The 14,710-nt window shown below is 38.4% G+C and overlaps 1 protein-coding gene across 1 annotated transcript in view; it reads left to right on the forward strand.

Annotated features, from left to right (window-relative positions):
* Positions 1-14,421, forward strand: part of col6a3 (collagen, type VI, alpha 3) — a 96,485-nt gene extending 82,064 nt beyond the window's left edge. Inside the window, exons 67-69 of the mRNA XM_060930509.1 lie at positions 1-35; positions 2,656-2,844; positions 13,596-14,421. The exon at positions 1-35 is cut by the window's left edge and continues 25 nt beyond it. Of these exons, the coding sequence (XP_060786492.1) occupies positions 1-35; positions 2,656-2,844; positions 13,596-13,639 (268 nt within the window). The 3' untranslated portion in view covers positions 13,640-14,421. The remainder of the gene's footprint in view (positions 36-2,655; positions 2,845-13,595) is intronic.
* The last annotated feature ends 289 nt before the right edge of the window (positions 14,422-14,710 follow it).

Below are 14,710 nucleotides of genomic sequence, written 5' to 3' on the forward strand. Positions count from 1 at the left end.
CAACAAGATCAAATCAGATAACCCTCCAGCTCCAGGTTAGTCTACCTCTGTCAGTTACAATTATTATAAGCATCGACGGGGCTTTTTTCCTCTCTCTTTTATTTGTATTGCACAATTCTATGGAGGGAAATCCTTTATATATTAGGAACTTGTTGCATGTTTAACTCTGTAACTGCCTCGGAATTCGAGAACGCTGTTCCCACTCAGTGTCTGACCCACATTCTCAATCAAAAGATTTCTTCTGGATATTGTCAAACTGTATAAAGTACTTTTTAATTTTTTGTTTTACACATTTTTTTTTTATAGCTGTGGTTGAATAGCAAAGGAAGTAACACCACTGCCATTCTTTAGGGCTCCCAAAACCATTGTGTATTTCATTGTCATTTCAAACAACAGTTATACAATACTACTTTTAGGTACTATTGAAATAGGAGCTTCCAGTTCACTAGGCCTACTCCAACTGCCCGTGAACAATCACCACTGGTCTTGATGGGGAGAAACAGCAAGTGTAAGAGGAAAGCTGTTCGCTGTGAATTGTTTGAAGTGATTCCCACTTTGCGAGAGTGGGACACACACTTTACAAATGGGTCTTTCCTGGCAGCTTGGCAGTAGCTGAGATGTGCCAGGTCTGAGGTCCACTGCTGCATTGGGCTGCTGTATACTCCAAAACGTAAAGTCTGCCTTTTAAGCCGGGTACTCCAAGATATACAGGCCACCTCATAGCCAGCCCAACTGTCCATTGGCCACAGCGTTTTAATTGCCTAGCTTCCAACCTGTGTTCACCTTTACACCATGATGAGGTGCCTCCAAAGAGATGGGGAAGTTCCAAAGAAGATCCCTGGACATTCCGACTTTGTGAATGGGGTAATTTGTCAAGTCAAGTTTGTTAGTATAGCACTTTTTAACAATAGACATTGTCCCAAAGCAGCTTTACAGGATCTGAATGACCCAAGACATGAGCCAATTTTATCCCTAATCTATCCCCAATGAGTAAGCCTGTGGCGATGGTGGCAAGGAAAAACTCCCCCAGATAACATGAGGAAGAAACCTCAAGAGGAACCAGACCCAAAAGGGAACCCATCCTCACCTGGACAACAACAGACAACTTGACTATAACATTAACAGTTTTAACATGAAGTCAATTTTGTTGATGTTATAACTCTTCATTAATGGAAACTTGAGTGCAAAACTGCTCATGACAACCGCAGTCCCAAAGTTAGCAAGCCAACTGTAGTCCTCAGCCACAAAAGCATTACTGTAAGTGTCCAGAGTGTCTTCCAAGTGTGACTTTCAGCTGTCCATATGGGGCCGTCCTCCACAGGAGCGATGTGATGAGACTCCAACTAGACATAGGGCATCAGGATGGATCAAGCAGGTCCAAGGAGCAGAAGAGGTCAGCACCTCGATCCCAGGATTGACATGTAACTCAGAGGGACAGATTTTTTTTTGGGGGGGGGGGGGAAGAGAGAGAAAACACAGGTTGTTTAGGTATGCCCAATGTCACCTGAATAAGTAGGTACAGTATATGTTTTGTGCTGAGTACAAGCAGGGACTCCGGCAAAACTAACTAAGACAGCATAACTAAAAGGAGATCTTTTATATCGTTAGATCGTTTCCAGTCTTCAACCACTGTAACTTTCATTTTACCAACACAATGCATCAAAAGAAGGAGAAAGCTTTGGAAAGCCAGTGATAACAACATGCATTCACACAGGGGAAGGTTTTCTTTCGTTTGCATGAGTGATGTGTGTGGCATGTAAAAAAAAAAATTAAAGAGACATATTTTTATGATGTCAGACTGCTTACATAATATGGGCTTTGAAATGAAAAGCAAAGGTGTCAAACACTATAGGGTTATGAGTGAGCTTTGTTATCTATGATGAGCATGTCTATATGGAAAAAAAATCACAACTTTTTTCTCTAAAATGTTTCTAAAGCATTAGCTAGTCTGTTTTTGTAACATTTATACTGGAATTTCTCATGCTTATTGCAAGTCATTTCTGTTTTGTTGGCATGCATACGTGATTTATGTCCTCCAGCAATCCGAATTTTCAGTTTTTAAATTGAGTTTAAAGTTGTGCTACGTCTCATTACATGAGTCACTTAGTGTCTGGAAAAGGCACAAAAATAATTTTGGAAGCTCCATGCATTTCCATACCTAACAATAAGCTCTCTATGTTCTCATTCATCACTTTGCTGGAAAAAATAATACCTGTTCACTGAAAAGACATTTTTATGGGATGAGTTATCACCAAATAATTAAGTATTTTGTGTTCAAAAGTTTTTTTGTTGGTAACATTTTCAGGAGTTGTATGAATCAGTACATTCTGTTTGAGGAGTTGGAGGAAAAAAGATGTCATCTCTCCATAATAATTTCCAGTTTTCATTTTCCCTGAAATAGTTAGTGATTTACAGTACATGTCCACAAATTCAACCCTGTTTACTAAGCCATGAAGCTAATCCTAAAATAATTTATTATCCCTTGTTATTTGGCACATTTATCATGACCTTGTAATAAAACTGCATATGAATGTGTCTGTAGTTTGACAAGGCTGTCCTGAATCCTTTCCTCAGTTTTGTGGCCCATTTTTGTCTGCATATCTTAAAGTTATCAGTATTAGTACTTCTCACTAATCTGCTGCTCTCTTCAAACAGCTGCCCAGCATTCAGTAGTGGACATCTGTAAACTTCCCAAAGAGGAAGGCACCTGTGCTAAGTTTGTACTTAAATGGCATTATGACTCCGTCAGCAAGAGCTGTACACGATTCTGGTATGGAGGCTGCGGTGGCAACCTGAATCGCTTTGAAACACAAAAGGAGTGTGAAAACGTGTGTGGAAAAACAGGTAAGACATACAACCAACACTAAATGATGACCAGGACTGTGTGATATATGTGAATTATAAATACATTTTCATATGTTAATTTACGACTCAAATCATGTTTAGTATCACATTTAAAAGCTTTTCAAAAAAGTTATACTTTTCAGTTACATAACTACATTTTATAAAACACTAATTTCATAAACTCATTCTCAAGATTCTAAGTTTCTAAGATTTTCCTGAAACAGGGAAAGCATTCTTCAGAGCACACTATTTGTGCAAAAGGATCTGCATGGGATGACCTGCATTGGATGTACGACGACCTGTATTGGTACAGATCAGAAATAAATATGCCTCGCCTTCCCTTTGTTTTGTTCTCTGTACATTCCTCTGGCGCTGCACAAAATGACATCTTTGCAAGCTAAAATATCTTAAATATCATCAGATTTGTCTTGTATTTCCTATTAAGATTACAACAAACTGAATATGATTATTAAACCTATTTCTAGTCATTTATACTAACTTCAAGATGCAGATGTTCTACTGGTAGATCATCTTGCTACTTTCTATAAATAAATGTTAAAATGAGCCAATCTATCTTCCTGTAGAACAATATTTCAAGCCGACAATTAGTACAAATGTCTAGAAATATTTTTAATAACTTTATATTTGGTTTATTGTAAGCTTATTTGAATGATAATTTTGCTATAATAATTTTGCAATATGCCATCCAAATAATCTTTTCCAAGCCCACGGCTTTATCCCACATTCTTGTCCCTTTCTGGCACCTCTGTTTCTTGCTCCATTATCACACTGCTCCTAGCACTACATTTCTACTTATGGTGTTTCTCTAACAATTTAGTCTATTTTAAATCTATTCAGGGACTTATATCAGGTGTGCACTTTCACTTTTCAATTTCAGAAATTTACTGACAAATGTAGGGGAGAGCGAGGAGACAGGACAAATTTTCAGCTTTTGTGGATTGTGTGAAATTCTTTGCATGTAGCGTCACATTCATATTGCATTAGAGAGTATTTACTCTACCCTCTTACCACAACATTATTTTCTCAGCTTGTCACATATACTGGCCTTCATGCTTCACTTTTTCTGTCATTTTTTTGCAGGGAGACATGAGACACTGAGGGGAGATATGGGACATTATGTTGGGAGACTTGAGACACAGTGGGGAGACGTGCAGGAAAAAAATAATAAAATACTGAGGCCTGCATGTTTATTATCAAAACTTGTACCATATGAACTGTATGAACCCAAAATGCTGGTACAGCAATAGAAAATTTTCAATTTACCCAAAACCTGACTCGACAAAATGGCTCCATTCTCAAGAAGGAATGAAATAAGCTTAAACGTCATACAGGGACACATCCACATTTTTAACAAACATTTTTAAACAATTTTATATTTGTAAACCACAAGAAACATACAGTGGGGCAAAAAAGTATTTAGTCAGCCACCAATTGTGCAAGTTCTCCCACTTAAAAAGATGAGAGAGGCCTGTAATTTTCATCATAGGTACACTTCAACTATGAGAGACAGAATGGGGGGAAAGAATCCAGGAACTCACATTGTAGGATTTTTAATGAATTAATTGGTAAATTCCTCAGTAAAATAAGTATTTGGTCACCTACAAACAAGCAAGATTTCTGGCTCTCACAGACCTGTAACAACTTCTTTAAGAGGCTCCTCTGTCCTCCACTCGTTACCTGTATTAATGGCACCTGTTTGAACTCGGTTTCAGTATAAAGGACACCAGAAACAAAATTGTAGACCTGCACCAGGCTGGGAAGACTGAATCTGCAATAGGTAAGCAGCTTGGTGTGAAGAAATCAACTGTGGGAGCAATTATTAGAAAATGGAAGACATACAAGACCACTGATAATCTCCCTCGATCTGGGGCTCCACGCAAGATCTCACCCCGTGGGGTCAAAATGATCACAAGAACAGTGAGCAAAAATCCCAGAACCACATGGGGGGACCTAGTGAATAACCTGCAGAGAGCTGGGACCAAAGTAACAAAGGCTACAATCAGTAACACACTACGCCACCAGGGACTCAAATCCTGCAGTGCCAGACGTGTCCCCCTGCTTAAGCCAGTACATGTCCAGGCCCGTCTGAAGTTTGCTAGAGAGCATTTGAATGATCCAGAAGAGGACTGGGAGAATGTCATATGGTCAGATGAAACCAAAATAGAACTTTTTGTTAAAAACTCAACTTGTCATGTTTGGAGGAGAAAGAATGCTGAGTTGCATCCAAAGAACACCATACCTACTGTGAAGCATGTGGATGGAAACATCATGCTTTGGGGCTGTTTTTCTGCAAAGGGACCAGGACGACTGATCCGTGTAAAGGAAAGAATGAATGGGGCCATGTATCGTGAGATTTTGAGTGAAAACCTCCTTCCATCAGCAAGGGCATTGAAGATGAAACGTGGCTGGGTCTTTCAGCATGACAATGATCCCAAACACACCACCTGGGCAATGAAGGAGTGGCTTCATAAGAAGCATTTCAAGGTCCTGGAGTGGCCTAGCCAGTCTCCAGATCTCAACCCCACAGAAAATCTTTGGAGGGAGTTGAAAGTCCGTGTTGCCCAGCGACAGCCCCAAAACATCACTGCTCTAGAGGAGATCTGCATGGAGGAATGGGCCAAAATACCAGTAACAGTGTGTGAAAACCTTGTGAAGACTTACAGAAAACGTTTGACCTCTGTCATTGCCAACAAAGGGTATATAACAAAGTATTGAGATGAACTTTTGTTATTGACCAAATACTTATTTTCCACCATAATTTGCAAATAAATTCTTTAAAAATCAGACAATGTGATTTTCTGGATTTTTTTTTCTCATTTTGTCTCTCATAGTTGAGGTATACCTATGATGAAAATTACAGGCCTCTCTCATCTTTTTAAGTGGGAGAACTTGCACAATTGGTCTCATCTCATCATCTCTAGCCGCTTTATCCTGTTCTACAGGGTCGCAGGCAAGCTGGAGCCTATCCCAGCTGACTACGGGTGAAAGGCGGGGTACACCCTGGACAAGTTGCCAGGTCATCACAGGGCTGACACATAGACACAGACAACCATTCACACTCACATTCACACCTACGGTCAATTTAGAGTCACCAGTTAACCTAACCTGCATGTCTTTGGACTGTGGGGGAAACCGGAGCACCTGGAGGAAACCCACACGGACAGAACATGCAAACTCCGCACAGAAAGGCCCTCGCTGGCCACGGGGCTCGAACCCGGACCTTCTTGCTGTGAGGCGACAGCGCTAACCACCATGCCGCCCTGCACAATTGGTGACTGACTAAATATTATTTTGCCCCACTGTACCTGTAACATGAAGTCAAGTCATTTGTATCACACTTTTAACAACAGATATTGTCACAAAACAGCTTTACAGAAAAATAAAGACTTTAAAACATATGAACTAATTTTATCCCTAATAAATGTATTTATCCCTGATGAGCAAACCTGTGGTGACGGTAGCAAGAAAAACTCCCTGACAAGTAAAGAGGAAGAAACCTTGAGAGGAACCAGACTCAAAAGGGAACCCATTGTCATCTGGGTGATAACAGATAGCATAATTATAAATAACTCGCTTCTATAACAGTGTCCTATATAGTCACAAAGTACAATTGTGTAACCAGGAAATTTATTATAGTTTTAACATGAAGTCTGTTTTGTTGAAGTTATCAACTGTTCTCTGAGGGAAACTTGAGTGCAAAACTGTTCATGACAACTGCAGTCAAAGTTATCATGGTAATTGTAGTCCTCAGCCATCGTAGCAAAATTGTAAGTCCAGAGCTGTCTTCCAAGTGCGACTTTCAGCTGTCCATATGGGGCCGTCCTCCACAGGAGCGATGTGATGAGACTCCAGCCAGACGTAGGGCATCAGGATGGATCAGACAGGTCTGATGAACTGTCCCAACTCTCCCCATCTGGCCATTTAAAAAAAATCCTTGAATGTTTTTCCCTGGAAATTAAGTTTAATAAATAATACTATATATGGTAACTCTAGGCTACATACTTTAACAAATCCCAAATTCACCAGTGTACCTTATACCACAGAATGGAGGTGGACTATACAAGTACAAAATACAAGTTTTGGTTGATAAAAAATGTTGAACTGCGTAGACCTTACTGCAGTGTTCAGCTTCATGGCTTCAAAGGAAGTAGGTTACTTTAAGGAGCAACATCTAACTTCTGATGGAGTCTAAAACCTGACTGGTTGAAATTAATTGATGGGAATACAAACTGTCCAAGTCTCCCCTGTCCCAAGCCTTCCTGCTCTCCCCTACTCATCCGGAAATCATACATTGCACTTCCAGAAACACTGCACTCACTGATTTAAGCATTTAAACTAATTAAAATAAGTACACTTAAAATAAGCATGTCATAGTTAAATAAGAATTCCACAGTGGTGCTTGAAAGTTTGTGAACCCTTTAGAATTTTCTATATTTCTGCATAAATATGACCTAAAACATCATCAGATTTTCACACAAGTCCTAAAAATAGATAAAGAGAACCCAGTTACAAAAATGAGACAAAACTATAATACTTGGTCATTTATTTATTGAGGAAAATGATCCAATATTACATATCTGTGAGTGGCAAAAGTATGTGAACCTCTAGGATTAGCAGTTAATTTGAAGGTGAAATTAGAGTCAGGTGTTTTCAATCAATGGGATGACAATCAGGTGTGAGTGGGCACCCTGTTTTATTTAAAGAACAGGGATCTATCAAAGTCTGATCTTCATAACACATTTGTGGAAGTGTATCTTGGCACGAACAAAGGAGATTTCTGAGGACCTCAGAAAAGGCGTTGTTGATGCTCATCAGGCTGGAAAAGATTTCAAAACCATCTCTAAAGAGTTTGGACTCCACCAATCCACAGTCAGACAGATTGTGTACAAATGGAGAAAATTCAAGACCATTGTTACCCTCCTCAGGAGTGGTCGACCAATAAAGATCACGCCAAGAGCAAGGTGTGTAATAGTCAGCGAGGTCACAAAGGACCCCATGGTAACTTCTAAGCAACTGAAGGACTCTCTCACATTGGCTAATGTTAATTTCCATGAGTCCACCATCAGGAGAACACTGAACAACGATTGTGTGCATGACAGGGTTGCAAAGAGAAAGCCACTGCTCTCCAAAAAGAACATTGCTGCTCGTCTGCAGTTTGCTAAAGATCACGTGGACAAGCCAGAAGGCTATTGGAAAAATGTTTTGTAGATGGATGAAACCAAAACAGAACTTTTTGGTTTAAATGAGAAGCATTATGTTTGGAGAAAGGAAAACCCTGCATTCCAGCATAAGAACAATAATATTCCCATCTGTGAAACATGGTGGTGGTAGTATCTTGGTTTGGGCCTGTTTTGCTGCATCTGGGCCAGGACGGCTTGCCACCATTGATGGAACAATGAATTCTGAATTATACCAGCAAATTCTAAAGGAAAATGTCAGGACATCTGTCCGTGAACTGAACCTCAAGAGAAGGTGGGTCATGCAGCAAGATGATGACCCTGACAAGTTGTTCTACCAAATAATGGTTAAAGAAGAATAAAATTAATGTTTTGGAATGGCCAAGTTAAAGTGTTCACCTTAATCCAATCAAAATGTTGTGGAAGGACCTGAAGCGAGCAGTTCATGTGGGGAAACCCACCAATATCCCAGAGTTGAAGCTGTTCTGTACGGAAGAATGGGCTAAAATTCCTCCAAGCCGGTATGCAGGACTGATCAGCAGTTCCCGAAAATGTTTAGTTGCAGTTATTTCTGCACAAGGGGGTCACACCAGATACTGAAATCGAAGGTTCACATACTTTTGCCACTCACAGATATGTAATATTGGATCATTTTCCTCAATAAATAAATGACCAAGTATACTATTTTTGTCTCATTTGTTTAACTGGGTTCTCTTTATCTACTTTTAGGACTTGTGTGAAAATCCAATGATGTTTTAAGTCATATTTATGCAGAAATATAGAAAATTCTAAAGGGTTCGCAAACTTTCAAGCACCACTGTATCTCCACAATGACTATTGTGATTAATGCTTTGCAAAATGTTTTAGATTTCAGATCTTGTTCAAAAACAAATGAAAATTGAAAGTGCTATGAACAGTTGCATTAACATTGTGTATTTTTGAATCAGTATCTTGAGAAGGATATTAACAATTTAATTATTGAGGAAAAACTATAAATGATTGACCACAAGTCTTTCCAATCTTATTGCTCATAAATAGAAGAATAAAAGATTTGTTGTTATTAAAAGTATGTCCAAGCAAATGGTGGGAGAAAAAAGGAAATTATGATTAAAAAAGAGAAATCTAGGTAAACCATTACTATTCATGTTTCATAACCTGACTTTGTTACCTCAACTGGGACAGAATCCACCAGGGGGCTAGGTATTGTTTTCAGTGGGGTTTGTTTGTTTGTTTGTTTGTTTGTTTGTTTGTTTGTTTGTTTGTTTGTTTGTTAACAATGTTACGGGAAAACGGCTGGACCAATCTTCATGAAACATTCAGGATAGATGATCATTGGTCTCAAATAGAAACTCCAACATTTTGAGGGTCATCCGGTCAAGGTCACCAAAAAGGTCAAAATCATTTTTGTTGTGTCTACTGCCTCATATAGAGGTGCTAGCCACTATGTCATCGTGCTGTAAGAATGTAAGAGTATAACAATCGCGCACTGTGCACGTTCATACACGTGTTCCGATTAAAATGGCTGCTGAGTGTATACAATTCGGCTCACTATTTGAAATAAATGGACTAGACTAAAGAAATCACTTTTCAGATATGTTTATGCTTATTACAGAGGGGAAGTGCATTCCACTGAGCTCTAGCACCGGGCCATTTCCAGGAAATAAGAGTTTCGGTCATGGCGACAGCGTGTGTATGTCAGCCTCGGTTCAGAGGTTTCAGTTTCGAAAACTGTAAGAGGTCAGAGTAGAATAATATAAAGTACAGACACTTAGTATATTTTACTTCTGTGATTTTTAAATTGTTCATTTTTGGATTGCACTTCATTTTTGTGGCTACTGCTTTATAGACTAAATATATATGATATATTTACTGTATGGACATGGTATCAGAAAACAATTTTATTTATAAGCAGTAGCCACATGGACCCATAGGGTACCTATTTTTTTCACCATATCTTCCTTCATATTCATCATAAGTGCTACTGGGCAAGGTTTGTTTTGCCTGGCAACACTTGTTAATATTTGTTTCACTGTTTGGACAGGAACTAAAACACAGAATTTGACTGTTGCTTGTTGAATATTTGTTTTACTGTTTTTTAAAGAAACCGCCCCTTTTGAAACATCTTTCCATAAACTGACGCTTACACTGATTTAATTTGGCCTCAGATATAATTTAGTCTCTGAGCATAAATTTCCACTCTTGTGTGGCAGGGAACAAGCACAGAGCCTTATGTAGTGCAATTAATGCCACTCAGCAGCACATTTACTTCCATTTACCTTGGACATGGTGCAAGTTGGACAGAGTGAGTCAGTTATGAAGGCTGTGTGAGTGTTTCCAGGTTGGCAGGACATTTCCACATGCACATGAAAAATACTCTGCAACAATGGGCATTTATCATGTCACAATTTCATAGACAATTACAAGTCACATATATTTAGATTGTCAAGAAAAACAAAAATTTGTTTACTACAGTATGTCCACTTTAAAACTTTTTTTTTTTTTTTTCAAATGGATAGAAGCAAGAATCAGGGTATTGGGAACCAAATATACATTTTTTTAAATATGTCCATGGAAAACATGGATGCACTTAATAAGGGTTGTATACAGAGCTAATTAAATGTAAATGGTGCACATCAGTATTCAGATGCCACATAGTGGAGTTTGTCCAAGGTTATGCATGTTTCTGACAGTGATCTTTTGTATGCTCGTTTTTCTTGCAGTATTGGTTTGATGGAGGAGTGGTCCAGCTCCACTGTCTCCACAACTACAAGACGTCATGCTGAAATTCATATTTTGGGCTGTAAATTTAAAAAAGTGTATGAAATACTATTTGAAGCCAATATTATACACTGCCCTGCCAAAAAGAAAAGTTGCATACTCTAATATTTGGTTGGACCGCCTTTAGCTTTGATTACAGCATGCATTTGCTGTGGCATTGTCTTGATAAACTTATGCAATGTCACAACATTTATTTCAGTCCAGAGTTGTATTAATGTTTCACCGAGATCTTGTGTTGAGGATGGGAGAGTTGAACCACTGCGTAAAGTCTTCTCCAACACATCCCAAAGATTCTCAATGGGGTTAAGGTCAGGAGTCTGTGGTGGTTAATTCATGTGTGTAAATGATTCCTCATGCTTCCTGAAGCACTCTTTCACAGTCTGAGGCCTAACTTTATGCCCATCCCATCAGGGAAGAAAAAATTCATTGATGTGATGATAACCTGCTCATTCAGTACATTCAGGTCATCAGTTGACTTCATTTTATTGCCCCATAATATTGCTGAGCCTTGACCTGACCAACTGAAGCAACCCCAGATCATGCTGTCTCCAGAGGCTTGTACAGTGGCCACTATGCATGATGATGTATTGCTTCATGAGCTTCCCTTCTTACCCTGACACACCCATCATTCAGGAATAGAGTCAATGTGGATACATCAGACCACATGACCTTTTTCCATTGCTTCAGAGTCCAATCTTTATCCTCTCTAGCAAATTGAAGCCTTTTATCCTGATGAATCTCACTAATAAGTGGTTTTCTTATGGACACACAGCTGTCTAGTCCCAATCCTGTGAGTTCTCATCACATTGTGAGTGTGGAAATGCTCTTAATTTTACCATTAAACATAGCCATGAGTTCTACTGTCAAATTTTTTTTTAATACTTGACTTCATTCAGTGTTTAACTGCTCTCTGATCATGGTCAGTCAGGATCTTTTCCCAACCACATTTTTTTCCATGAAGTTGGTGATTCACTATCCTTCCAGGTTTGAATAATGTGTTGGACAATTCTTAACCCAATTCACATCATTTCAGCAATCTCCTTAGTTGTTTTTCTTTGCTTGATGCAGGCCAATAATTTGACCCTTCTGAAACACAGTAACATATTTTCCATGAGCACAGGATATGGCTTCCAACATGTTTGTTTAAGAAATGAGGAGCTGCTCACTGCATCAGTTAGAGTTAAAAAGAACTGTTACCAGCTGGAACACATTAATCATTGCAGTAATTATCCAATCAAAAGCTCTTATGTATTTGCTTATTTAAATCCAAATGGTGACTTTTTTTGGCCAGGCAGTGTCTCGTCTCATCTCATTATCTCTAGCCGCTTTATCCTTCTACAGGGTCGCAGGCAAGCTGGAGCCTATCCCAGCTGACTACGGGCGAAAGGCGGGGTACACCCTGGACAAGTCGCCAGGTCATCACAGGGCTGACACATAGACACAGACAACCATTCACACTCACACCTACGGTCAATTTAGAGTCACCAGTTAACCTAACCTGCATGTCTTTGGACTGTGGGGGAAACCCACGCGGACACGGGGAGAACATGCAAACTCCACACAGAAAGGCCCTCGCCGGCCCTGGGGCTCGAACCCAGGACCTTCTTGCTGTGAGGTGACAGCGCTAACCACTACACCACCGTGCCGCCCCGCCAGGCAGTGTACATGGCATTATCAGTTAATTAATGGTATCCTCACTTTAAAGTCCATGAAAATATTTATTCATTTATTTATTTATTTTTTCATGGACTTTAAATGCAAACAGCATCCTAGTCATTGTTTAGCTGGAGGACTTTTCAATTTACCATGGATAAAGTTGTCCATATTGTCTTAAGTTAAATACATATATTAGAAACAGTAGGATGTGCATGATCAGACTATTTTATAAGCTAACAAATGAGGGTCAAAAATGCATAAAGGTAGACATAAAATGTATTTTGTACTCAAAGAATTTTTGTGTGGAACATTTTTTTTTTCTTTGTCCTTAAATAAATTAACAAAATATAAAATAAAAGCATCACACTGTGAGTGGAATTCTTTCCCACTCAGACAATTAGACTGACATCTAAAAAATAAAATTGTATTTAAATCTTAATGGATCTACATGCTATGAAATGGTCAACCATACAGCTGTCAGAAAAGCTCAGAGTTCACTAAAGAAGACATAAAAGTGTTTTAAATAGTCCCTTTAATCTCGGGGAGGGCTGTGTACAGAATAAGTGATTTTGTATTTAAAAAGTGTGCAATTAAATCTTTTTAAAATTAGATCTATTATTTAAAAAAAGTTGCTTCTAATTCCAAAATTGGCAGCATCCAATAAGGACAGTAATGTGTTAAATTTAAATTTGTTTGTGATAATTGTACTATGACTAGGGTTGTCATTATCTGTCTAACAAACCTGGGAATGGTTCTGTCCTATTCCTGTGTATATCATGTCATAATTAAAGAACATAGACCAGTTCATTTACACTCAGCTGAGAATGAGAAAAAGGAGTGCATATGAGGAGACCACTTCACACTGTATAATTTTACATGTCCATATCTTCTTCTTCTACATGTCTATATAATTAATGTAATGTATGTAAAACATTCAAAATCGAAGGTGTCTAAAGGTTTACTTGTCATCATTTGTAAATTATTTCCACAGTTTTGAAGCCTTATGTACCAACAAAATGCAAGAATTTAATTTGGTCTGCACTTATACTGTATTCGTATACAAGATGTTACATGAGCAAAAAGGATTTAAAGTTTTTGTTTTGTTTTTTCCTTCAACAGTCGCTGTTAAGCAGGCATCTGTCATTGCTGCAGTGAGAACATAAAGGGACACTGATGATTTCAAGGTTCACCTCTGAGGGAAAATTATGAAAACCAAGTTGCCTGCACTGGATTCTACCAGAGGAAACCTTTTCCATAGCCATTTTCTTTTTTTTTTTTTTTTGGAAAAAAAAAGCCAAAGAGGTCATTGCATGATATTTTTGTACTGGTGCTAAATAGTTAGATAGTTTTTGTTTTGTTTGTTTGTTGTCCATTTCCCCCAAATACAGTACAGTGTACAAACAGCTAAATTCCAGGACAAAATGTATTTTGTTATTGCTGGGGTTTTTTTTTTCCTTCACATGTATGAACTGCTTCATGAAATCTTTGTATCTTTTGGGGTTATAGGGCTGACCTTAGGGTTTTTTTGTTGCCTAGTTTTTAGTCTTTAATGTACATTTTAATTCACAAAGGCATTCTCGAGTGCTGTCTAATGTTTTCACTGCTTGTTTGCACAAACTTCTTTTGCATTCTCTGATCAGATGTTGGAAATGCACTCATTTATAAATGATCAAATTGTTCTCATTAAAATAATCCATTCTGAATATTATATGATTTATGCATTTAACTGAATTTGGCTAAAATGAAATCATAATTAGGCAATCTTACCTATAAGGTCACCACTATTAAATGCTTTAAATACTATATTGGAACAATTGTGCAAAATGGAAGTAAAAATGATTGTGTCCTTGTGTGGGGTGGGATGTGTATGTGTATAAGGTACAAGTTTTTTTCACCTTTGTGTTTCACAAAGAACTCAGAAGACAATAAATTAGACTTTATAGTATACTGTGGCCTTGCTTATTTGTCTAAGCGCTGAAGGCAGGGTCCAAGGAATCTGTGACACAGCTTACCTCAGACAGGATGAGAGTGCTTTTTGCCATTACTGTGTGTTGTAAATCTGTTCCACAGCTTGTGTTGAGCTGCACTGTTAAAGCAGTGGCTCATTTTAAAGGGAATGTCCTTTTATGGTGAACACTTGATGGCTCTGGAACTTAGCAAAAAAAAAAAAAGGATGGATGGATGGATGACAGCCAGATAATAACAAGGAGAATAACATGATGTGGAAAAAAAAC

Source organism: Neoarius graeffei, chromosome 9, assembly GCF_027579695.1.
Source record: "Neoarius graeffei isolate fNeoGra1 chromosome 9, fNeoGra1.pri, whole genome shotgun sequence".
NCBI classification, from domain to species: domain Eukaryota; kingdom Metazoa; phylum Chordata; class Actinopteri; order Siluriformes; family Ariidae; genus Neoarius; species Neoarius graeffei.